Source organism: Poecile atricapillus, chromosome 1 (assembly GCF_030490865.1).
Source record: "Poecile atricapillus isolate bPoeAtr1 chromosome 1, bPoeAtr1.hap1, whole genome shotgun sequence".
Lineage (NCBI taxonomy): Eukaryota > Metazoa > Chordata > Aves > Passeriformes > Paridae > Poecile > Poecile atricapillus.
The window spans coordinates 15,302,158-15,327,001 of NC_081249.1; the positions used below are offsets into that span (position 1 = coordinate 15,302,158).

A 24,844-nucleotide genomic window follows, 5' to 3' on the forward strand; every position below is an offset into this window, starting at 1 on the left:
CGGTATTGTGACTGCATTGTAGAAAACACATGTACAAAGACTTAAGTACTTTGCATTCTTTCTAGTGGAAGCATGGACTGATAACAGTTCTTGTTAAAATAACTGTTTACTTTAAATAGGTGTGTAAGCCTCTGTAGGAAAACAGTGACTTTCATTAGTAAATTTGTCACTGTTTGCATTGGAAGGGCAAATAAAAAATGTGATTGTCTTAAGAACTTTCTAGCTTTCTGTTTTATACTTTGAAAATACAAATGTGAATTGCCTTTGTTTTGTTTAGCTTGAAATGTTAAATGCTGTCATTTTCAGTTATTCCCATGTGAAATTTTATTTTTAATTGCTATCCAAAATGCAATGGGTTTAATATGACTAGTCTTCCTTTTAAGTGTCTGAAATAATAAATTGTTATGATGTTAGCATTTATATTGCTGATTCATTTAATTTCTGCATAAATTGATTAGAATACTTATTTTAAATTTGTTAATGATTGAGTTCACAAAGTTAACAAAATTCTGAGGCTAGTAAGAAGCAACACATTGCAACGTTTCTATAAGCTTGCCTTAACTCTAATAATTGCATGTTTGAAATCATTTTACCTGATGGATTTAGATGGTCTTGAGACATGAATGTAACTGTCTCAACTCAGGTAACTGATAGCAGAGGATAGGAGTAAATCCAGCTGATAATCACCTGCTGTGTTATGTTCACCTGCTCCATCTTCCCTAGGGCCCCAGGCTGAAATGTTTTCTTTAAATGAACTTAGTTGCTTTAAAAACAGAACCAAACCCCAAGATTACGCTTTTGTGGCATTAAAAGCAGAGTTCTCAAAACTTGCTTGTTATGCATCAGAAGGTCATTTTCTGCCATGTCTGTGAAATGGATAATGAGAGTCGCTTGGAGAAGATGATAAAAGATCATAACAAAGAGAGACTGATTTCTCAGTATTCACCTTAGAAGACTGTAAATAGAGGGATTTCTTCACTTTCGCATTGAAAGCCACCTCTTGCCTTTCTTTAAGCATCTGAACAGCAATCTACAAAGTTCTTTATGGGAGAGCCCTCTGAAAGACTTCAGACTTGTACCCTAATGAATCTGAAAAAAAGATGTTTCTGCACATAACACTGACCCTTGACAGACTTCATTCCATTGCTGCAGAATTTGAAGATAAGAAATTCTTCAGCCTCCTTACGAAGGAAAGAAAGAATAAAAGCCATTTCAAGATCTTTGAAAGCCTCCTTGTGACACTTGACTCCCTAATAGACTATAAGGATAGCCATGGACATTTAAATGTGTTCTGTTTTGAGCTTTGTGACCATTATTTTTCAGTGTCAAGATCAAAGAAAACTCTTGTCATAACACCTGCCCCTTCTTTCTGTGCCTGGTGGTTTTTGTTGGAGAGATTTTGAGTAGGTATTTAGCCACATGGTTTAATACCCTGCCACTTTTAATGCAGTTTTATTCTGTTCATTGCTCTGAATTTTGTCTAAGTAGTGTAAACCTCATGTTGTCTTTTTAATATTTCATTTTCTGTAAATAATGTAGTAGATGGCTTTCATTTTGTGACTGGCTTCTTACATCTTTAGTATTGAGGGGAAGAGGCAGTGGAAACAGTTGATGTTCGAGTGTGTTCTTCAAGGAATAAAAAAAAGCCTCATTGTTTTGTTTTAAGAATAGCAGGAATTTTTTACTCCCAGTTGAATGAGGGGCACTAATGTCCCCTTCTGAGGAATAGATTGTTGATGTTATTTATACTGTAGTTTCTCAAGGACTGTCTAATGTGTGTTTGTGTACATGTATGTGCACATGAAAACACTGTTAGAGAAGCCTTTAATGTAATTATTTGTAAGTGTGGATAAGAAATGACATTTTTAAACTACTGAAGCTGGAGTTAAATGCAAATGCATTTTAAGTCTGTAGTCTTTGAGTGCACAACGGTGCTTTTGACAATGTTACCCCATATCTAAAAGCCTCGTTCATAAGGATATATAGTAAGATGTAGGTATGTTTATATGTATGTTTAACATAGTTTATATAAAATAAATGTAAATTTTGTTTCTACAGACAATAAATGTTTTCACGAAATTTTTACTGATAAATAATTCAGTGATTTGATTCAGTAGTTATTAATGTTTGGTGTAATTTTCAAGGTAAAAAAAAAAAAAGCTGTTTTCAAAATTTCTTGTGCAGGGAGTGGGAAAGTACAAAAATGTTATCTTTTGTTAGTGGCAGTTTTCTGGTTTCATATACAAATTAACTACCTGAGGTTAGAAGAAGCTGGTTTTGCTTACTCTTTCATTAATAGTCAAGGTGCTCGTGCTGTAAAATGTTACCTATACTTTTTTTTTTTTTTTTAATCTGCGCTTCCCCTCTGCTGCTATTGTAGGTTTTCTCCCAAGGGTCTTTACCCTGTGGAAAGACGTGCCTGTGCAGAGGGCTCCCCACCCTCCTTCCGTGCCTTTCTGTCCAGACATGTTACTGATGTGTGCACACTGGTACTGTAGCAGGGGTTTCACATCTTCCTGCAGTGCCAACAACCCGTGCTCTTGTGCGACGCTGCTCTTTTTAGTTAATCATAAACATTACCCCAAAGGCACTCTTCATCTTCCCTTTTTGTCTTTTCTTCCTTCCTTCCTTCCCTGCTCCTGACCCCAGACCTGTGGCGGTGTGTGCGGGGAAAGTGGGCCGGGCAGAGACGAGGGGCACCTGCGGCTCTGCCGGTGCATTTCCCGGTGGCTCTGAAAGCAGAGCCCCGGGGCAGGGCAGAGCCCCGGGGCAGGGCAGAGCTGCCTGGGGCCGGGCGCGGACGGGGCAGGTGCGGGGCAGGAACGCGCGTCTGGGTGCGTGTCCCGCCGCCCGGGAGCGCTCTCCATCCTCCCCCGGCGCCCAGCGAGGACGCGCCCCGTCCCCTCCCTGTGCCCGAAGAGTCCTGCCCCGAGAGGGAGGGAGAGCCACCCCGCTCGCCGCCGAGGCTCCGCTCTCCGCCGACCCTGCCCCCGCCGGGACCGCGGCGCGGCTCCGCTTCCTGCCGCCCTCCCCGCCCTCCTCTCCCGCCGGCCCGAGGCGGCGCAGCGGCTCTGGCGCAGTCTCGCGACACTTCCCGCAGCGCGGAGCCGGAGCCGCCGCTCGCCCCGGCAGCAGCAGTGGCAGCCGCGGTGCTCGCTGCCCGCGCTTGGGAGCCCGAGCCGCTCCCGCCCCGCGCCCCGCCGCGCTCACCGCCCGCCCCTCCCGCGGCTCGGCGGCACAGCCTCCGCCGGGCGCTTTCGCCCCGGGCTGCTTTTCCCGGCTGCGGCGGCGGGGACCCAGTTGGCTGCAGGAGCTGAAGGCTGAGCCCCTTCTCTCGCCTGATTTCTATATATTTCCTTTTTCTCACACGCGCTGAGGGAGCCGCGGCGCAGGACGCAGGATGCAGCCCGGCTGCGGCGGGTGCTGAGCGCGGCGGCCGCCGGAGGAGGGAGCGGCTCTGTCAGCGCCTCCGCTCCGCGCGGCGGCGGCTCGGGCGGTCCCTCGCCCCCTCCCTTCGCCGTGGCCACCCGCCCCAAACTTTCAGCCTGTTGTCGCTGCCAGGCGAAGCCCAGCTCGACATAAATGGGTGAGTTCAGGCCGCCGAGGTGGAGGTGCCGGAGGCCAGCTGGGGCTCCCGGCTAAGCCGGTGGGGTGGGTGCCCGTGCCGCTGGGGGCGGCGGGAGGGAGGTGGCCGCCACCGGCCTCCGCTCCTCCGCCTCACGGCTTTTAACTTCTCCTCCCCTCCCCCGGCCGAGGCAATAATTGTTTTCATGTGACAGGCGGAGAGGTCGGGGTTGGCGGCGGCGGGGCGACGGCCGGGTGCCCCCTCGGGGCTGCCGCTGTGGGTGCTCCCGAGCGGGGCTGACACGGTTACGAACCCTCCCGTGCATCGCCTGCCCGGCCTCGACGCCTTCCCGCCGGGCACAGCCCTCCCCGGGCAGTCTGGGGTGTGGTGGCGCTGGGCCGGGCGGAGGGAAGAGAGATCTCCGCTCCGGGCGCGCAGGTTGCGCTCCGAGGGGCTGCGGCGGGGAGAGCTGCGGAGGGCGCGGGCAGCCGGGGGAGATGCACTGCCCATTACTGCCCATCACTGCCCATCACCGCCCCTCACCGCCCCTCCCTGCCCCGCCGGGCGGGGGCGGCCGCCGGGGCCGCTGCGCGGGGTCGATGTAGCCGCGGCGCGGGGAGCGACTCGGGCGGCGCTCGGCCGCCGCTGCCCGTGAGGTGTCACCCGCGGACTTCGGGAAGAGGCTGCGCCTGGATGCCCGGCCCGGGCCGGGCAGCGCCCGTTACCTGTGCAGGGGACAGGGAGGGAGGATGGGGATGAATTGTCCCATTATGCGGGGCGAGGCGGCGGCAGCGGCGGTGCCAGGCGCGGGCTGGCTGAGCGATGCGCTCCGGGCGTCCCTGGAGTGCGGCTGCCCGCGGCTCGCTCTGCCCAGCGCGGTGCCCGGAGGAAAATGACGGACAGGCGGGAACAAAAGAAGCGGCAGCTGTCGGTGGGCAACCTTGGCGCACACACCGGCCGGCGTGAGGAGCGAACGGTGCTCCGAAAGAGCGGCTTCTGGATGTCCCCAGGCCCCCCGCTGCCCGCTTCGCTCTCGGCGGCGGAAATGCGGTCGGGCTGTGCGGGAACCTAAAAGCAGCATCACCGAAACGACTGAATATAATGCGTTACGTAGGAAGACATTTTACACAATTTCACCTGTTGTAATACAGTGACGCTGGGAAAATAGCGGGCAATAAATCGTCCCTTTGTTCTTTAAGGGATTAGTTTGCGGGGTGCTATGGGAGCGATGCTACCTGCATGTTACCAGGTTAAGCACGAGGTTTTTGCCATCGACTTTCAGTTAGCTCTCCCTGTCGGGCTGAGATGGGTTCATCCCTGTGCAGCTGGTTCGGCCGTATTGATCCGCCGCTGCTGACACTAGGCCGGCATCCCAGGCTGCCACAGTTAATTGGGGGCATTGTAGGAGTTCTCTTAGGGTTGGTTTGCCGGCTCACTGACACAGCTCTCAACTTCTGTCACAACAGATAAGATTTTAAACATAGTGTTGTATTGAGAGGTAGGGTTTGTAACTGCTGAATGGAGCAGAATCTGTGCTCAGCAGGGCATGTTGTAGGAAATAGTTTTTTAGCGTTATTTTTGGTTTCTTCTCCTCTTCCCATGCATTTATTTCTTACTAACTTTGTATTGTGATACAATAAGACTTTTCTGATTTCAGTTTACTTCATAGACCAAACATTAGCCTTCATGGTTCAAAAGATTAAGTAAAGCAAGAAAGAACCAGCGAAGTAATTTGTGTTGATAGAGCTCCAGGATGGTTTTTAATGCAGAAACTTAGTAATAAAGGCCATCTTTTTTCTTTTTACCCATCCATCCCTCTCCTGGGCAGTGATCTTACACTTGCTTCTTTAAAGCTCATTTGGTTGATGGCTTTCCCAAATCGTCATGATTCAGTCATACTTTGCTTTGCAAGATGGGAGTGGAGGGAAGGTAGATATGATTTAATGGTGATTCTCATAGTTTACAAACAAATAGAAAAATTGTGCAAGGAGGTGAAGATATGCATAGTATGAAAGTAAAAGCTTTCTAGGCGATATCAAATGAAAGCAGTTATATTAAAAACATTTTTAACATAGTTAGCATTCTTGTAAGGTATCTCAGATGCAGAAGAGAATAGTTGAATTCTTTGTGCACTACACTGTTACAATTCCTAATGTTTTATTTTTAGATTACTTGTACACCTTCTTATATTAACTGTTTATATTTTCTGTGTGGCACTGCAGAGTGTTTTTAGCCCAACCCTGTGCATGTGTATATATGGGTGTATGTTATACATACCTGTATACTGAGATTCACTGCTTTTTTACAGCACACACCCCAACCTTACAAGAAGTACTTTGTGTAATTGATGTTTTATGAGCTCTTCTATGACATTATAGGCAGAGTACATTCAAATTAATTAATTTACACTTGGAATGGACTTCTTGGAGTTGAGCAGAGCAAAATAATGGTGCTAGTTCTCTACTACATAATAAGGGGGGATAAGGCAAAGATCTTAAAGGTAGTCATGAACACAGTGAAACAAGTTTGGTCCCCCTCCTTAAGTATTTGAGAAATTAAGATGTGGTGTTTTGTGGGCACCTGTGTATGTGTGTGTGTGGGGGGGTTGTTTGTTGTTGCTTTTGGGTTTGTTTTGTTGTGGTTTTATTTTGAAGCTACTTAGACTTGCATATGGTCAGGGAACTCAGTCTCAACTGCACGAGCATAGGGTGCCCACACATCAGACTGTCCTCCTGAAGCTGAGGGTGCAGAAAACAAAGTAGATATGGGGAAACCTGGTTTGAAATGTGCTGCTTATGAAATTTAGAAAATGCAAGATTAGAAGTGTGATTCTAGAGAGCAGCATTTAACTGCCACCATCACAAAGCAGCTGTTTGGCTCTGTCAGTAGAGACACACCTCTCAACTTCTACAGTAAATGAAGGAAAATCCTTTCTTCTGCTGCGCAGTCTTGACTCATGTTCAAAGCACAGCCATTTGAGTGCATTATGTGAGATGGGGGTCCTGTATCACAGTGCTGCAATGAAGCTATGCTGCCACCATAGCTGGGAATTTGGATCCAGAGAGAATCTTGTGCCCTTTGAACCAGTTAGGTTACTTACACTGGAGACAGCTGTTGTCTGTCTGGTTTTACATAACTGGTTGGAAAAGGTGCTTTGCTGTGGAATACTGCAGCTGGTTTGTACACACCAAAGGAATATTACACCAAGAACTAATGCAATCAAAAGAATTCAGTCTATGTGAGAGTGTGATTATTCTGTGCTAGTTGCAATCCCTTTTTCTTTTTTTACCTTCCTTTTTTTTTTTTTTTTTTAATTTTCTAAATTCTTCTCTATCTCCTGCCCTCAGCTTTCTCCCTCCTCTGTTTCTCTCTACACGTTTCAGAGATGCTGCTTCCTCTGCCTTCCTTATCGCAGCATCAACAGAGGGAGTGCTCTGAGCACATTTCCTGCACGTGGGGCCAGGCTGACCTCCAGCACAGAGCTGTGCCTGCATCCAAACTTCTGCTTGGCCCCGTGGTGACACCTGAAGAGTGCTCACTGCAGCAGGAGCCCTGGGGAGTGCAGCTGGTGAACTCCAGCAACTCCACACTCCCATCTAAAATGAAGAATTTTTGAGGCCTGAGCTTAGCAGAAGTTGTGCAAATCACTCACAGAAGATGATAGGTGTGCTTGTGGTTGCCTTTCCAAAATGGTGGTGATATTGGAGCCTTTCAGTAAAATAGCTGTAAATTTTTAAAATAGAAATAGTATTTGCCATTCTAGTCATCCTTGAAGGCAGTTGAACAGTTTCAGCTGAAAAAGGAGAAGTAATAAGATGATTAAGCATGACTTTTTTCACTCAGATTTCTTTTTTTAAAATAAGGTTTTAAGCAACTGTAAAGTGGCCTTGTAGGGAACGCTTTGTGCGAAAATCCTTCCCAACTCATAAAAAGTCTATTCTCATAGGCGGTATTACTGATTTTAATTATTTTGTGGTTATTGATAGGTTTGTTTCTCACAAGAAGGCAGCTACATTGGATCTGTTCAGGGTCAATGACACTATACAGCCTGTGAATAGTTTATGGTCTGAGTTCCAGTGGAGTTTTCATAAACTGTAATAAAATATTTTCAGATATATATATTTTCAAACCTTTATAAAGTTTCATTTATATGGGTTGGAAATCAAGAAATATAAAATATGTAAATATGTGTGTATATGTAAAAGATTATGAAAATAATTTCTGATTGTGGCATCTCTTCTTCTTGCTCCTTTACAGTAGCTCTTCCTTCCTCAGACTCTCCATTAGAGTTGGTTTTTTATATTAACTGTTGCTTTTAGCTCAGGAAGTGTGAAATAGATTGTTTCTTAAAAGAGCAGAATTCTTGCTTGTTTTTGTGCTAATCAAAGGTTCATATGTAGAAAATTACAATAGAGCTGCTAGAAAAGTTTTGGGTTTTTTCTGTCTGGGTTTAAGGAAGCAATGTAATGAGCATGTAATAATAACAATGTAATGTAATAAGACACTTTATTGAGAAGCAGTCTTCTTTTGATATGAGTGCTGACTGCATACATATTTCTGTTTAAACTGCTACTAATATATACAGTTGATCACCATTTGATGTTATTAAGATTGCTTCTTTTGTTATTGTGATTCACTGGATGTTAGAGGGAGTTTTAAGAATACTGCTGGTATATCAGAATTTGTTTAGGAGATCAGTGTTGACCTTGTAGATAATGCATTGACTCTTTCCCTGCTTATAGGAGAAGGGTCACATGTGTTAGGAGGAAAAAAAGGAGAGCTTGGAAATGTGAAGTGAGCAGCTGAAATTTCAGGTCTGATGTGTTAGAGGTCACTGATGTGCTGCAAGCAGGTTAGCCCTGATGAGATCAAAGGAGTGAAAACAGCTGCAGAGATGGTATCTGTTGTTTTGCTCTGATCCTGCTGGTATAGAGCAAGCTTATAAAAAATGGTGATGGAATTTGTATGGTTCCTATCTGTGTGGTTTTTAAAATCCTGGACCAGGGAGCGGATGTTTTCCCTTGATGCAAAAGCAGGAAGTAGCTGCAGGGCATATCTACATTCTGTACACTGAGGAATGATGAAAGAATATATTAGGGGGAGGGGAATGAGAGAGGAGGTGAGTATCAAGATTCAGTAATTCAGCTAATGTAAAAGTAATTGCTGACAGTCTGCTTCACACTGAGAGGAAACACAATAAAAGCTTGAAGTCCCTATGTGTGAGGGAATATGCAAATACTGCAGTTCAGTATTCATGGATTGTATTACCAAATGAAGCTGTCTTTCCCCTCCTTTTTATTATTGATAACTGAGAAGCATCAGTAGAAAGCAACTCTTGAGAGTGCAGTGGTGAATCCACATAAAAGCTGTGTGGTGAGATGATTGTTGCAGAGTCTTGGCTGTGCTTTGTTCCTAACACAACTTTGCCTTAGAGAATGGAGCATCCTGGAGAACAAGCAGTGGAAGGGGAAAGGGTGTCTTTGTTTTACAAAAAGTTTGTATTACAGTGGGAGTGTGGCTGAGAATTTGTGCTTCTGATTTAGTATGAAGAATTGTGTAGAGTTGTGGAGCAGAAATGATGTCTGTGCTGAAAAAAAATATCTTTAGCAACAAAGATAATGTATTATAGAAAACTGAGCATTTATACAAGAAAAATATCCCTAACTTCTGATTAATCTGTAGTGTCAGTATAAAGAGGTGTCTTTTGAACTCTGCCTTTGAATTTTATCAGGAGTATTGTACAGAAGGAAAAAGATCCTCTTTATCTCATTCTCTGTCTTTCAAACTGTGCAGCTAAATCACTTCTGACAACTGAAACCCGCTCACACCAAAACCAGTGTGTAAGTCTATTCATTTATTTGAAGACCAAAGTCAGCATTGGTGCACAGCTCCCTGGGGAATTAATGCTTTTTTGAAAATGTCAATATAGATTCATTGCATGTGGTGCAAGTCAAGGCCCAAATAGACTAGATCTAGGTCTTTAAAGGTCCCTCCCAACCCAAAGCCTTCAAAATGATCTATCAATATTTAATTAGCTTTCAGTGGTCACACTGCTTGTATTTAAAAATTAAGTGGTTTATGTCCCATAGGTAATTTGTAATTATGAATTTGTGACTTACATTTCAAAAAACTCCAACTCACCTAAAACAAGCAAACAAAAAAATTACCCCAGCAAAATAGGAATCCTCATAACACGTTGCATTCTCTACTTGTAATTTCCAGGAACTTGTTTGTTACCTTAAAAAGCAACATATTGGTGCTTTTTATTGATAACAAAGTCTCAAAACAAACACACACAAAAGTCACTTCAGGGGGTTTTCCTGCTTGTTTTAAGTTGGTTTTGTGGGAAGAAGTTCCTGGAGATCAGTGCAACTGCTGGTGCTGTATGGACTACTTGTGTCAGCCTGGCTCTCTTTGTATGTAGCCCCATCTTTCCCCATGAGCTGGATTTATAAAGGTTTTCATTAAAGGTAGCAGCAGTATCAGAGAATAAGTGTACACATACAGAACTTTTCATTTTTGAGCCAATTGTAAAGCCATTCTTTGAGAACTTTCATGTCAGGTTTAAGTTAAGAATGTTCTCTATCTGTGGTTGCTGATTCATCCTCACCACTGGCAAAAAGCATTTTTCATACTCCAGTAACTCGGCAGAGTGGATTTTTTTTTTTTCCTGATAGGCTTGTGCAGCATTGAAAATTTTCTGTCCTTGTGACAGATATAAAACTGGCAAGCAGCAAGACCTCAGCTTTATTTTTCAGTGTTTTTTCTCATTCCTGCTGTTCTTTCTGTGAGGTCTCACTGAGCTCTTATTGAGCTGTTAGTGCTCCTCTTATTTCCCACTGTCAAAGGGCACACCAGAGATTCCAAACTGTGCCCAGAAAAAGATGCCTTTATTTAGAGGTTTTGTTATGGCAAGGTTTAAAAAACTTCTGTGCTGTTAAATTTGGACCATTTATAAAAAAGTGTTTTAGCTTTGGCATTGTGCTTGCAAATCTGAGGATTAGTGGCTTGCTTTGGAAGAGTGGTGATGCTTATTTATAAATAATATTTGAATGTTTTGTTGTGAGGATTGACTATTGCAGTACTTTTGTTTTTTGTTATTCATTCCTTATGAACATGTCTTTATTGCCAACAGCTTTGTGGAAAAATATCCTATCCAAACCTTTCACTCTAGACAAGATTACCTTAATTTCCCATGAAATAGGATGGTATTACAGTTCATTGAAATTGCAGAACTGCCATTTTCATTGAATACAAATTTCCAACTTTTCTGCTTAAACTATCACATAAAAGAAACCCTCAAAAACCTACACAAGGCAGCCAAAACACCTCAAAAAATTCCTACAAAAAAAATCCTAACCCTAGAAGAACCTGACTTTTTTCCCATCAGGCTTTAAATGGCTGGGTGAAAGGATGTAGAAATGAGTACAGAGAGTGAAAGCCTTCCAGCAAAGGCTGAGCTTGAGAGTCTTGCCTTGAGTGCACAGACCAGAAGTTTGTGACAATGGGAATTCCTGAACACCTGGGAGTGAGCAGCAATGCTTCCAGGCAGATCCTGCTAGCAGGGAAGACAAAATCGCACCCTGTGAAGGTAGGCCTGGTAGTAAGAAATGCTTGTAACTTCACTTCCTAATAAAATGAAAAATTAAATTAGTCCCAGGAGAGTAAATAAAGTGTCTTCACATTTCTAAATCCTTATCATGTTAAAAGATTTTTTTTAGTGGCATGTGCTACACCTTATTATTTGATTTTAATTTTTGTTCAGAGACACATCAGGGTGCCAACAGTTGTGGAAAACACTTGGTAGCTTACGAGCTTTTTTAAATATCTGTATTTTTAGATTGCATGTGGGAAAGAAAAGGTTAATCACTATGCAATCTTGAAATCTAGATTTGGTTTAACTTAAATATTGATATTGAAGTCAAACAGTTAAACCTCTTCAAGGAGTAGATTTGAAGTTTGATTCACTTCTGTGCTTTTGTTGCATTTTTTAATGAAAATGGTAACATTTAAATTTCATCAATTAAAATTTCATTTTAAGATTCTAAGCCGTTTGCTGAACTGAGCTGATCATGTAACTAGTTCAGGTGTTAATCTCAGCCTGCTACTAGATTGCTTTTAATCTTGATTCATTGTTAATTGCTGTATCTTAATGTTGGAAATATGTTCTTTGTAGCTATTTTTGTGAGTAACTTGAACAACAAAGTTAATTTTCCAGGTGACAAAAAAGCTAAGTACTTGGTGGATTTTGTTGGCTTTTAACTAGTTAGCTGATAGATTTGAGCAGCTCCTCAGTTGCTTCTTTCTGTGTAGCAGACTGTAAGTCTGGCAGACCACAGTGGGTCAAATTTATCTGTCTGTATAGAACTGCTCCAACATTGTAGAGGTAACATGTGGTTAATCAGGGGATTTGTGTGTATAGCTAATCCAGGCTAGTTACCTGCTATTTTATTGATGGTGGTTTGCTTAATAAGCAAAATCCTTCTCTGACATCTCCCTTGCTTGACTAAGTGTGTGATGAAAAGAGATTTATCCTTGAACAGCCAACTAATTTGTACAAGTAAGATCAGCTCTTTCTGTTGCAAGAAACAACCTTTCAACTGGGAGAGAAATCTTCCTGCTGCTGTTGCTGTCATTTTTGGTTACAATTGCTTTTAATGTTCATCTTCCTGGACAGCCGCTATTTCCTCCTCCATCTAGTAATCTCTTTTAAAATGGAAAATATCTTTATTTTCTTTGAAACTTGATACAAAAGTCCCTCGTATCTGTTGATCTTTTCATTCATCAAATACCTTTATTTAGCTTCTTTTGAAAATAGTAGGAATACACTTGTCAGTTTTACTTTGACCACTGAGGTCAGTTTGAATGGTCTTTGTTCTGTCAGCTCATACCACCCTTCAGAATTGCTCACTTTGATTTGCATTCACCATGCTACTTATTTTAAAGTTAATTTTGCTACTTTTTTTACGATTTCTGTGTATGAAACGCCTATAAATAGTGCTTTTGATTAGCTGACATCACAATTATCTGACTGTGGTTTGTGAAAGATTAAGATAAGATACTGTCTAGTTCATGATGAACTCTTCTGACAATTCAAAATTGTCTGCACTGCTTCTGGAGTCATGAGACATCTATTAATATGTATTCCTCTGCAGAGTATTTGATAGTTTGTACACAGTTGTGGAGAAAACATCCTTGTTTGTTCCTGTGTGTTTCTCATTCCTTCACCTCATTCTGTCAGAAAGCAGTTGCACCTCTTCTCATCACTTACAGAAGTACATGCATGCTTCTTTCCCTTTGTGAGTTGTGTTGTTGCTTTGGGTTCATGTGTTGTGGTGGTTTTTGATTGTTAGGGTGGGGTTTGGGTTTTTTTAAAAGATAAATCTGCCTTGCAGTTTCTCAACTGTTTTGCAGGAAAGATGCTCTTTAGCCTTTTTTTTTTTTGTCATTTCACATACCTGATGCTCTGTTATCCCATTTTTCATATGCACTTCCTTCAAATCCTTCCAATCCTTCCCTTCCCTTCCCTTCCCTTCCCTTCCCTTCCCTTCCCTTCCCTTCCCTTCCCTTCCCTTCCCTTCCCTTCCCTTCCCTTCCCTTCCCTTCCCTTCCCTTCCCTTCCCTTCCCTTCCCTTCCCTTCCCTTCCCTTCCCTTCCCTTCCCTTCCCTTCCCTTCCCTTCCCTTCCCTTCCCTTCCCTTCCCTTCCCTTCCCTTCCCTTCCCTTCCCTTCCCTTCCCTTCCCTTCCCTTCCCCTCCCCTCCCCTCCCCTTCCCTCTCCCTTTGACCTGTCTTTCAAATGTACTGCTTCCCTTTTTAGAAAGCTTTCGTATGTATTTCACTTACAGAGTCTCAAAATTCCCTAAATTAAGATGCAAAGATATACAGAACTCTGAAGGCAATCTGGTGTAGACAGCACAATTGTAGGTGATCCTCTAAGCATTTTATTTGAAATTAGGGACAGAAGAAACCTTTGGCTGGATTCCTATAAATATGTCAGGAAGGAAAGGGATTGGTTGTCTTTTAGAGACTATTTTTTTAATCTGCAAAGTTTTTTCAGGGTTAAAATTGGTACCCTGGAATAATGCTGAAGTGTGTGTTGCATATTGTGTTTTGCCAGCCACATTTTTGATATTTTCTGGTGGAAGAGCAGTGCCTCTGGTACGGGGAGTAAAACAGGTTGTGGAAGTTGGCAAAGCCAAATACTGAAGTTCCAATGGTTTGGGTTTGTTTTTTTTTTTTTTTTTTAATTTGGAGAACTTAAAAGCAGGATGTTGCTATTTTAAGGGGAATTTCAGTTCCTGTCTGTTCAAGTCTGTCAGTGTCTCTCTTGAACCAATACCAAGGAGCTGATGTAAATGCAGCCTTGTAGGCAGAGAAATTGAATGTAAGACACACTCTTTGCCTCTCCAGACCCTTTGAAATCTACAATTAGTTTTGACTTCTGATTTCCTTTACTCTAAAAGCTTGTACCACTGGAAACCAGGGAAGGTCATTAGAAGATTCTTTTAAGAGATGGAGTCCAGGAACCTTTTTCTTAGATGGAAAAGCAGAGCTTTCTCCTTAGCCTTGGAAGAAGTGCTCAAGGTAGAAAACATTCAGTGACCACCTTATTTCTGTCCTCTCTAGATCTCTTGTTTAACCTGCCTGTTGCCTCCTGGATGCTGTAGAAAGATTCTGTGCCTGCACCTGAGGAAGTTCGACTTGTCTTGAGGAGAATCTCTCTTCTTGTTACTTCCTTGGCCACACATTGTTCTGTTCAGTGCCAGTGCTGGTTACTGGGGGTGGATGAGAGGAGGAGGTTGTCAGAAGAATAACTGCTTATAAAACAATAGGGTTTATTGCCTCTGTTTGTGTGCTTGGGTTCCACAAAGCTCCATCCTGCTGCTTTCTCCCCCTTTCCCCCCATCCTCAGTGCAGCAATGGGCTCTTCTGTGTAAATGCTGACTGTTGTTTGTGCTTTCACTCTGTGCAGCTCGGCTGAGCATTCCCATTCAACCAGCACAGAGCGGCTCAGATTCCCTTTCGGAACAACGCTGTCATCAGGTCACAAGCTGCTCTGGCTCACCATGAAAGTCAGGGATAAGCTTTCAGATTTACTTCTTTGGCTTGCATCAGGTTTTGCTTTCAGGATTGTTCTTCTAAGGAGGAGCTCTGTGTAGTGTCTCCCTTTTGGGAGACCATAAGATTTAAAGAGGATTCCTTGGAAGGGAGTGTTTTTTCAGGTGGAGGAGACTTCTTGAGACATTTAACCTGCTACCAGATACCTGTTCAAAGAGCCGTGTCTTCTACTTGCAGCATAGTCTCTGCTTTCTAAAAGGCTTTGTCTTGTTCAAAATCAAGAGAAGTTCTCAAAGAGAAAATAAAACTAAAAAAATGTTAATCCAAGTGCCTCATTGCCCAGGCCTATGATTGACACATGGGATTTTAGAAAGCACCATTAAAAAAAGCCAGATCAGCTAATTCCTCTGAGGTGGATTTTAGTTCATAAAAAAAAAGAGTGTTAGTTTGTGAATTCCATTTCTTGTGACATGCAGAAAACATTACCTTCAGAAACTGATTTGAGCTGAGAAAACAGAGGCATTAAAGATACCATCAAAAACTTATTACTCCAAAATTGCATCCTGAAATCTAAAATTGTAATTTGAACATTTTTTTAATGCAAAGAAGCTGACATATTATCTGATATAATAGTGACGTTTATTTGCCCAAGGATTATCTGGAATTTGTGAATTCATATTTGCAGTAATTTCTAAAACAGCATGGTTTTCAGTCCTATTGTTCTTACCACAGTTGAAGGAGAATAAAAGAACCTGATGTTAAATGAGAAGTTTCTAAGGGTCATGAGCAGGAGTTTTATGAAATGTCTTTATCAATCCAGAAAATATTATATTGATAGGTGGTAAACGTGTTCTTTTAATCACGTGTCCTTTTGCCAAACATTCCCATCCTACCTTCCATTGGTGCTCACATAATTGAGGAAGTTTGGTGTTTTTAACCCCTTAGGTGGTTGTTGGCTTTTCCTTCAGTGTGGTGTGGAGGTTTAGTGAAGATGGCTTGATGCTGGCATGTAAATGTTGTATTGGACCATAGTGATGAAATGCAAATTACCCATCACCTGGGCTCTTTTACTTAGGGCTGTGAGCCCCAGTACACACACACAGAAGTTACAGCTCCTGTAATGCCCAATAGTCTGTTGTATATGAAAGCACAATAGTTGTGCCCATTAATTTAGCATATAAATTATTACACTGCTGAGAACTTCCATACTGGGCCTGACCTTCCTCTGAATGTGAAGGTTTGTAGCTGGAAATGCTTGGATTTATGTTAGAGGTTAGGAAGAAAAAAGCTGATTATTTATTTTCTCCATCCAGCCCAGCTTCTCCCTGTTGTACAGCGCTCGTCTTCGTGACAGTTTATAATGTTAAAACACAACACTGGTTTGTGGTCCTAGCATTTGACAGGTGGAATCAGAAAAGTTGCTGCTGGGGTAAATATTTTGCAACCACTATCTTAAAAATTATAGAATTCCATTAAACTGAGGGAAAATGGTTTGAAATTGTTGAATATTGAAATTCAATATTTTTTATTGAAACTGTTATAATACACCGTGTTTGTCTGCAGCTGCCATCACACAGCAAAGGAGGCTGTAGCATAGTCTGAGGATTTTGGCTATATCAAGATACTGCTGCCAGTATCTCTTCTTGCCAATCTCTTCTTGCAGGAATTGCCACTTCCAAAAGCAAGAATACCTCAACAGGATGTATCTGTGCACCACTTTTCAGTCTGGTTACTTAATGTAACACCGTTTTTATGAGCACTTCAAGCAAATGTGGCTAGGATGCAGAGGAGTATGTTGTGTTCTCCCCATCCTCCTCCTGTGCAAAAGGGTTGCTACTTTTGGCAAAGACGTGTGGTGATAGTAACAGCTTAGGCATCTAGTGAAATCCTCCAAGCTCCTCTGAGATCATATTCATAATTACATTCATGCTTCTAGTCTGATTTTAATGAGACGAGGTGAATGTTGCTGGTTTAGAAGCTCAGAGTTTTAACAAATGCTATGCATTACACAATGTGAAGACTGTTGACCACAATCTCTGCTCATCTTCCTGAGGGTTAAATGATGCATACATCATCTCTGAAAAGGGGGTTGTTCCTTGTCTTTTCAATTTTTTATTCATTTGTCTTTCCACCTCATTGGCATCTCTAAGTATTATCAAGGCAAATTTGGGACTAGAATAGTGGGCTAGTACTTCTGAGTAATTTAACACAGCACTTATTTTCATGGCACCGGCTTTTCCATCCTGCTTACTTTTTATGGTGATACATTAATTTGGTAGCAGTTCTCATGAATTTAGCCAAGTGGTATTTTTATCAATAGTTCTGGGTGTATTTAGCTGTAATCTGTCTCCTTTTTGTTCTCAAGAAGTAACTCATATCCTACCTCAGTTGGCTGAGAGTGAGATTTAGAAACTGCAAGAGTAGAGAAGCACTACTAACAAGTTTGTATGAATGTATAGTTTGTCAAACGGGACTTATTTATCTTCATTTACTTTAAGTTTACAGTTTAGAGTACTATTCTCCTTTTCTCTTTTTCTCAGCAATGAGTATAATAATTTACACTCTTCTGAACTTTGAATTGTTTTTATGGATATTGGAAGAGGCAGGAATTCATGTTAAGATGATGATGTTAAGATGATGTTAAATGTTTTCCCTCAAATCTAATGTTTTCCATTTCTTCTGAGTGGGTCCTTGTGTGCATTAGTTTCTGAGGGGAAGAACAATTCCAAAGGTGAACAGCTCTCAAGACAATTTTGCCTGTGAGAAGCACTGTATTTCTTTAGTTACTGGTTAACACAATGCACGTTGTCTGCAAACTTGACAATGTGAATTTAAAGTAGATTTGTTTGTGCATTCTGGGAGCATCTGCTGTAGTTGAGAGGCACTCTGGTTGATAGAACCGATGGATTACAGTAAAATTAGTCTCTTTCAGTAGCAACAATATGATTTAAGTAGTTTGTTGTCCAAGGCAGAAGAATTGTTTTGCCCGCAGGAAAAGATCAATTAATTCATGGAATAGAGGTGTTTCCTCTGACTGACAGCCACAAGAATGCCAAAGATTATCTATGCAATCTCAGTGTTTCTTAACAGTTAGGAGTTAAGTTAATGAGTTAAGGAGACTCATCCCACTAAAATCTAACATGTATTGTTGGATCCAAAGTGATATTAAGGAGGACTATAAATATAACTGCTGCCACCTGGAACTACCACAGTGATCTTTAGATGCTTACTCCATAGTTAAACAGGCACAGTAATTTCTAAAATTACAGGCATCCACAGATGTTTACTCCATAGTTACACAGGCATAAACATTTCTGGTGTTCAGATGTGCTTTGGCATATTACATAAAAAATTTGTATCAGAGATATGGTGTGACACAATAAATTCACTTAGGGGCAACTTCTATGATAGGCTTAAGAAAAAATAAAATCCATAATGTTTATTAGAAATACCCTCCTGAAGTTGATTACCACATACTTGCTATGAGATCTGTATTTTATGTGGAAACCCCCCATTTAAATACAAAAATACAAACACACTGACTTACTGTTGTTCTTTACCTGACTGTAAATGTGAGATTTTTTTCGATGGATTGTGGTCATACCAAGTGCCTTAGATGGAATTTAAAGTATTTCTTGTGCTACTGGGTGATTTCCACTCAAATAATTGCGTGTTTGTGTGTTTTAAAAAACCGGAGCCAAGCATACCTCTTTGAAAAACAGAGAGCTAGCTCTCTTCTTTTCTTGGAGGACAGCTCAGGTGTTCTGTCAGCTGGAGTGGCCTCAGCTCTGCTGCTGTCCAGGGAACAGTCACATCAGGACAGCCCCAGGCCAAGTGTTCACTGTCCTCCAGATCAGGACTTGGCTGGGGTCCTCTGCAGAGCTGCTGTGTTTCTGTGCCTGTGTGTGTAGGTGTCAACTCACACCACAGGGCTTCCCCTCCAGTGTCTCCCACCTGTCCTGAGCTCTGGGGTGTCCCCAGGGTGTCCCCAGGGTGCAGGCTGGGTGAGGATTTGTGGCCTGTGGGAGGGGACTGGGACTGTAAGAAGGAAAGGACCCCAGGCAATATGATTTTGGGCATTATGATTCAGGGCAATATGATTTTGGGCAATATGATTTAGCCTCCTTCTGTGGCTGCTCAGCTCTTTGAGGGAGTGATGCAGTGAAGGTACTATTCCAGGACTATGACCTTTAGCTCCCTGACATTGTTTGCAAAGGGGAAATAGGAAAATATAATATAAACTGAAGGCTGTTTTCTAAGTGAAGGAGTTGCTGTTTACCATGTAGCATGGATTTAACATCTTGAAGATTAAATAGTACTGCTTTTCCTTCTGATATTGGTTTTTTCCTTCCCCTACAGCTTTTCTTTTTCATGAAGTAAAATCCTTGCAAATACTTTCAGCAGGGAATATTATTTCTGATAGTGTTGCAAAATAAAACTGTTAAAAATTGAGCAAAGTTTGGAATGAATTTTTCAAGAAAATTGTGGTTCTTTCTTCCAATCAAGTAGATACAAAATTTTGAAGTTATTTTTTTGTGCCGCAGACATGCTACAAAACTAACAGCTCAAGCTTTCCTTAAAATACCAGTTGTAATTTACATTTAAGCTGTAAAGTTAGTGGTATATTGTTAATTAATCAAATTTTTTATGAGGCATTTCCATTTTCGCAGAACGATGACTCTGAGGCCTGTTCAGTGACTCATTCCTTCATCTCATATTGTAAAGTGTAATGATATTGAGAGAGCTGAGTCTTTATAAACTACAGATAAGTTTGTTCTCTGGTAGAAGAGCCACAGCAGACTTTATATGAATCTGTCTTCCTTATCTTCTCTCAATCCTGGTTGTTGTTTTTCCTGTTGTTGTTTGTTTGGGTGGGTTTTTTGTTGTTTGGTTGTTTTTTGTTTTGTTGTTTTTTTGTTTTTTCTTTAAATGTAATTTCAAATTGTAAGTCTGTCATGCTTTGCTGTTTGGTCTAATAAAAGGTATTGATTTTTTCTCTCCTGGTGGATGTTCCTAATATTTCACTAAGAGTTTTATTGCAACCTGTCATATAGCAAAAATAATGTGGGTTTTTTTTGAAGTATGCCCATAAGCTCTGAAAGTATGCTAGGCTCACCAGTTTGTACCCAGGTGTCTTAGAAAGAGCAGCACATTTGAAGAAGACTTTGTCTGTAAAACTGAGGCAGATGGAATTCAATGGTCAGATTTTTAACCTGTTATAAGAGGTTATCTTTATGCAAAGGAGTTATGCATTCTCTTCTGAGGAAATGTAGTTTGAGCTTTAACTGGAAGCTTGAATGCAGAATATTTGCAGGTAGTCTGTCTGGTTTCTGATCTGGCTTTTTTGGGTAAGCCAATGCAACAAGATTGTTTATCCTTCACATGAAGCTGAGTGACTTAGAAAAGGGAAAACATAAAATTTACAGCTCTTAACTCCTTGACTGCCATGTCTAATTGCATTTACTCACTTGAATGTCTACGTTTGGGTGTGAAACCAGACTGCTGCAGAAGGTGGTGTTGCCATATGGATGCTGTTACTTGGGTGGAATAGTGCCAAAGAGGTTAATAACATTTCCATTGTGCCTACACACTTCAGATGCCTCACAAGAAACTGATTTAATAACATTGTTTTTGTTGCACAGTAGCAAATCTCAGTTTTTCTTTATTATTTCTTGCTTGGAAAGGCGCTGTACAATAACTGAAAATAGAACAAACAGAGACATTTCTGTTTTCAAGTATTGGTAGCATTATCAAAGAAATTCTGACTAGGTCGGTTTAAGAGATTAGATTTTATTTGTAATTTAAAATGTGGCAAGGAAACAAACAATAAGAAAAGTATTTTTAATTATCAACAAAATTATTTCACCTGTATGTGCAAGACTAATTTGGGGAATGAATGGTAGGACTAGTTAAACTTTTTTTTTAAATCAAGAGGTTTTTTTCTAGGTGAGCTTTTTTAAAATACAGCTGTCAAGTTACATTTCAATGCCTGGTTCATATCATTAGCAATTCAAATTGTGTATTTTAAATCCAAACCACTAAGCATTAAATTAAAAAAATCTTTGTCCCTGACATTGCAGTAATGAGTTGTACTGTGCCAGTCTCCAGCAGGGCTCTTAATAACTAGCTTTGATTCTATTTCATGAGTTTTTGTGTTACAATTTGGATTGATGGTAATATAAGACTAGGAATAGCTGATTTTGTTGGCATGAGAATAAATGTTCTCCTTGTAGATCAAAATAACCTGAATAGCTTTTGATATTGGATTTCATTCCTAATGTACAAAATGCATTTTTCTAACAGAAAGAGTCTAGTAGCTAGAGTTTGCAGGCTTGGGCAGGTTTGACTTTCAGTCATCATGAGGTACAATATTTTGAAGAAAATTTCTCTAAAAAGAGAAACCAGATCTGCCTGTCCCAATTTTGCCATTTTTTTTTCCTCTTGGCTTAAAAGGGATTTGAGTTTTGGCTGTTAAAGTAACAATCTGTTTACCTTGGCAGAGCTGGGCCTAAGACCAACCTTTGTTGGTTAACAAATAAAATTAGTTTGAGCTTACTGTGCATGGAGATTTTCTCACATCATGAATCATTGTGCTAACTGGGACACAGTTTTAGTCCAGTTCTTGAGGAGAAATCTAGCACAGCACTTCCTGAAGTGTATCAGGTATATCGTATTTACAGATGTGAAGCACAAGTCAGATCTCTTTTTCGTAACAAACCTGGATCAGTGTTGTCTCTAATATCAATTCAGCTCCCATGAAGACTAAGTTTCACCTCAAAAGAAACAAAAAAGATTAAGTTTTACTGTCAGAATGAATTTTTCAAAACAGTTTGAGGTGATTTAAAATGCTTTAAAAAATGAGTTTGATATAAAAACTGCAACTGCAAGAACCTATAAATCGTAGAGCACTTTTGGCTGTCATATGCTCCTCAGATTTCAGTACTGTGATAAATGAGAATTTTGAGTGATCTCAGAAGTATCTTCCCATCAGTTTGTCACAATTCTGCACATTTGCTAGGTGTACTCTTATTTCTCTATCCAAACTGTGCTTTTGGTTTCCTTTGAAGAGTTTATAAACATCTTGATTGTGTGGTCCTATTTTGGTGACTCGTATGTCTCTGACAGCTTACACACACTTACATTACAGTAATCAAATTCTCTGAGAGGAGGCAGCTTTTAAAAATATTTATATGTGTTTTTTTAATAAGTGGAAACTTTTATAGACAGAGAAAGGCCTGAACAGTAAAGGGTTGGGGTTTTCTGTTTGTTTAAACAAACCTTCAGTAAAACAAAAGTGATTGAACAGCTGCAGCTGTCTGTATGTGAATTAGTGCAAGCCAGACAAACTTCAGGGAGTTAACTCCAGTGCCTCCAGCCTACCAAGGCCACTGTAGAGTCAACAGCCCCATTCCACCTTTTGGTGCCTTTACTTAAAAGAGAGAACATAATTAATAAGAAAACTGTCAAGAATCATGTCATTTTTTGCAGCCTTCTTAAGGGAAAGAATAGCAAGAACAGCAACAGAAGAACTCTTGAAAAAGATGGGACTTACAGAGTGGGAGAGTTTGTCTTTTTTCATTATGTCTTGCTGTAGTTTGAATATTGAGGAGTGTTTGAAGAATCAGTGGTTGGGGCCAGCCCAAATCCCTGCTGCCTTGCCATCTCCCCCCTACAGCTCTCTACCCACCTCCTAGTTGCTTAGGAAGAGCAAAGCAGTATGTAATTGCACTCACTTTAAATCAGAATAGGATTTTAAGGCTTCCTGAGTACGGAGGAAAAATGACTTGACACATGCAAAAGGCTTTGCATCCTGAAAGCAAGGACATCCCAATAGGCTGCTTAAAAATGAAGATACAGGACCTCACTTTCAAGAGATCTTTCCTGGGGTTGAACCAAACTGGAAATACCCTGCTAAATAGTCTAAATTTTGCCTTTTCTGAGCCACAGTCCTGTTGTGTTCTGTGGAGATAAAATTTTTCATTGATGTGTGTACCTTGATGCCACTGCTTGAATCCAGTAGTTTTTTGGAGAGCTATTGTGTAAATACACTTCTGATCCAAGTACACTGATTGGTCTGGGTAAACCATATTTATGTATGTGTATGTGTGTATGTTTATGTATGTATGTGTACATACATATATGGCTAATATTGATGCTACTTCATATATTAGAAATATTTGTAAAAATTCGTTAGTTAGCTGAACTCAGAGGGTTGGGCTTCCCAGATCTTCAGGTCCCTGAGGCTTCAAGAGCCCAAGCCCACAATTTTCCTGAATGAAGGGCAGATAGAGTCTGTGCTTCTTGGGGTGGGTTTAGAGACTCCCAGAATGGCAAGCCTGAAAACCCAGAGTTTATAACTTCTGATTCCAGGAGGAAGGCTCCTGCTCCACTTCAAGATCTGCAATTAGAGAAGAGATTCAATGCTTTTGCAGGCAATGGGGGTCTGGGTGTTCAGTCCAGTGAAGCACCCAAGCTGGTAAATCTGAGCCATGAAGAAGCACCAGGAGAAAGTGGGAAGTGGTAACAGTAGGGAAATTCCCTCCTGCGAGTGTTGGAGACTCCCATCTGCTGATGGGACCTGTCCTGGACTGACTTGTCATCTAGAGAGGCTTGTTGGTTGCCAGGACCTGGAACACTGTGGTAAGACTGCCAAAGCTTGTCTGGCTTCAGGCTACTACTCCCTGCTGCTCTGCCTTGTAGGTTTCAATGAGACCACCTGAAGAGATCTGAAATTATCAGCTGTGACCATATGGCTCTGGGCTGATGGCCAAGAGTGTGGGGGCCTGGGTGGATTCTCCTTGATCCTTTGGTGAGAGCAAAGTGCATTAGGATGAGTGGAGAGATCCTGTGGGTAAGTTGGTTGCATAGCTAGTGTCAGCAATAGAATTCTAGTTTTATGATCATGAGAGTCTTTTTGAGGGTTGCTTGGAAAAGATAGGATTCACCTGACTAGGGCAAAAGCATCTCTTAACTATCTTATGAGCAATTGGTGGGCCAGGTCAGCAAACAAAACGTGATACAAACAATGGGGACCTTATAATCAAAAAATCAGGACTGAAGGGGGTCTTTCCCAAGTATACCCATATAAAGTAGGCAGTATTTTTCAGAATTACAGGGAAAACTTTGCTACTCTTTCTGGGAAGTCAGCACAGCTGGTTTCCTCTCTGAAATGTCTGTGTTCTCATGCAGACAGCATGAGATGAAAAAGAGGAATTACTTGTCTGCATACAGCTTCAGATTGTGGGACTGGGATTGGGATTGTGAAGATACAATAGCATAGCTCATATTCAATCACTCTGATATCTACTGAAGGGAGAGTGTAGCTTGTTTATGTGCTGGGTTGGGTGTAAGCAGTTCAGGAGGTTTCTGGAGTGTGTTGTCTACTGGATCTCATACCTTCAAACAAACCTATTTGGGCATCTGGAGGCTGAGGGCAGCCTCAGCAGCACTGAACAGGGAATGATAACATTCAGGATCCAGACAGGAGGAGGAGATGGGCAGAAAGCAGGGTTGCAAGCCCGGACCTGAAGAGGGAAGACGTTGGCCTGTTCAGGACTCTGAAACCAGTAGGAAAGTCCAGGGCAAGGTAAACCTTCCCTCTGTGGAAGAGAATCAGGTTAGAGAATATTTAAACAAACTGGTCATGTGCAAAGCCATGGCCGTACATCTTGAGGGAGCTAACTGATATCAGGAGTTCTGCTTGATGGTCTTCAAAAAGTCACTGTGATTAGGAGAGGTTCATTAAAACCAGAAGGATGTACCTTCTGTCTTCAGGAAGAGCAAGAAGCCTCTTTTTTTTGCTGAAAATGACAGGCTGGTCAGCCCCACGTGAACCATTGAAAGATGAGGAAAATAATAATCTTGGAGGCACTTTCCAAATTTATGAGGAACAGGAAGCTGGTAGTCAGTGTGGATTTATGAAATGGAAGTCATATCTGAACAAATCCTGCAGCTGGAGAGGAATAACCCCAGGCACAAGTACAGGCTGTGCCTGAGTGTCTGGAAAGCAGCTTTGTGGGGAAGGGCCCAGGGATCCTGCTGGACACGGAGCAGAGCGTGAGGCAGCAGCGTGTGCTTGTGACAGGCACAGCTCCTGGCTCCCTGGGCTGTTTTGGGCAGAGTGCTGGGAGCAGGAGGAGTGATGTGATCCTTCTCCCCTTCTCCTTTCTGGTGAGGCACCTGTGGAGCTGTGTGTCCAGTTCTGGGCTCTGTGTTACGAG

General features: G+C 41.7%; 1 protein-coding gene across 6 annotated transcripts in view; it reads left to right on the top strand.

Moving 5' to 3' along the window:
- Positions 1-3,115: 3,115 nt before the first annotated feature.
- The window catches only part of SH3KBP1 (SH3 domain containing kinase binding protein 1), a 212,755-nt gene continuing 191,026 nt past the window's right edge, over positions 3,116-24,844 (top strand). For all 6 annotated transcript variants that reach the window (XM_058840401.1, XM_058840394.1, XM_058840428.1 and 3 more), the window contains exon 1: positions 3,116-3,586. In XM_058840401.1, the coding sequence (XP_058696384.1) occupies positions 3,583-3,586 (4 nt within the window). In that variant the 5' untranslated portion in view covers positions 3,116-3,582. The remainder of the gene's footprint in view (positions 3,587-24,844) is intronic.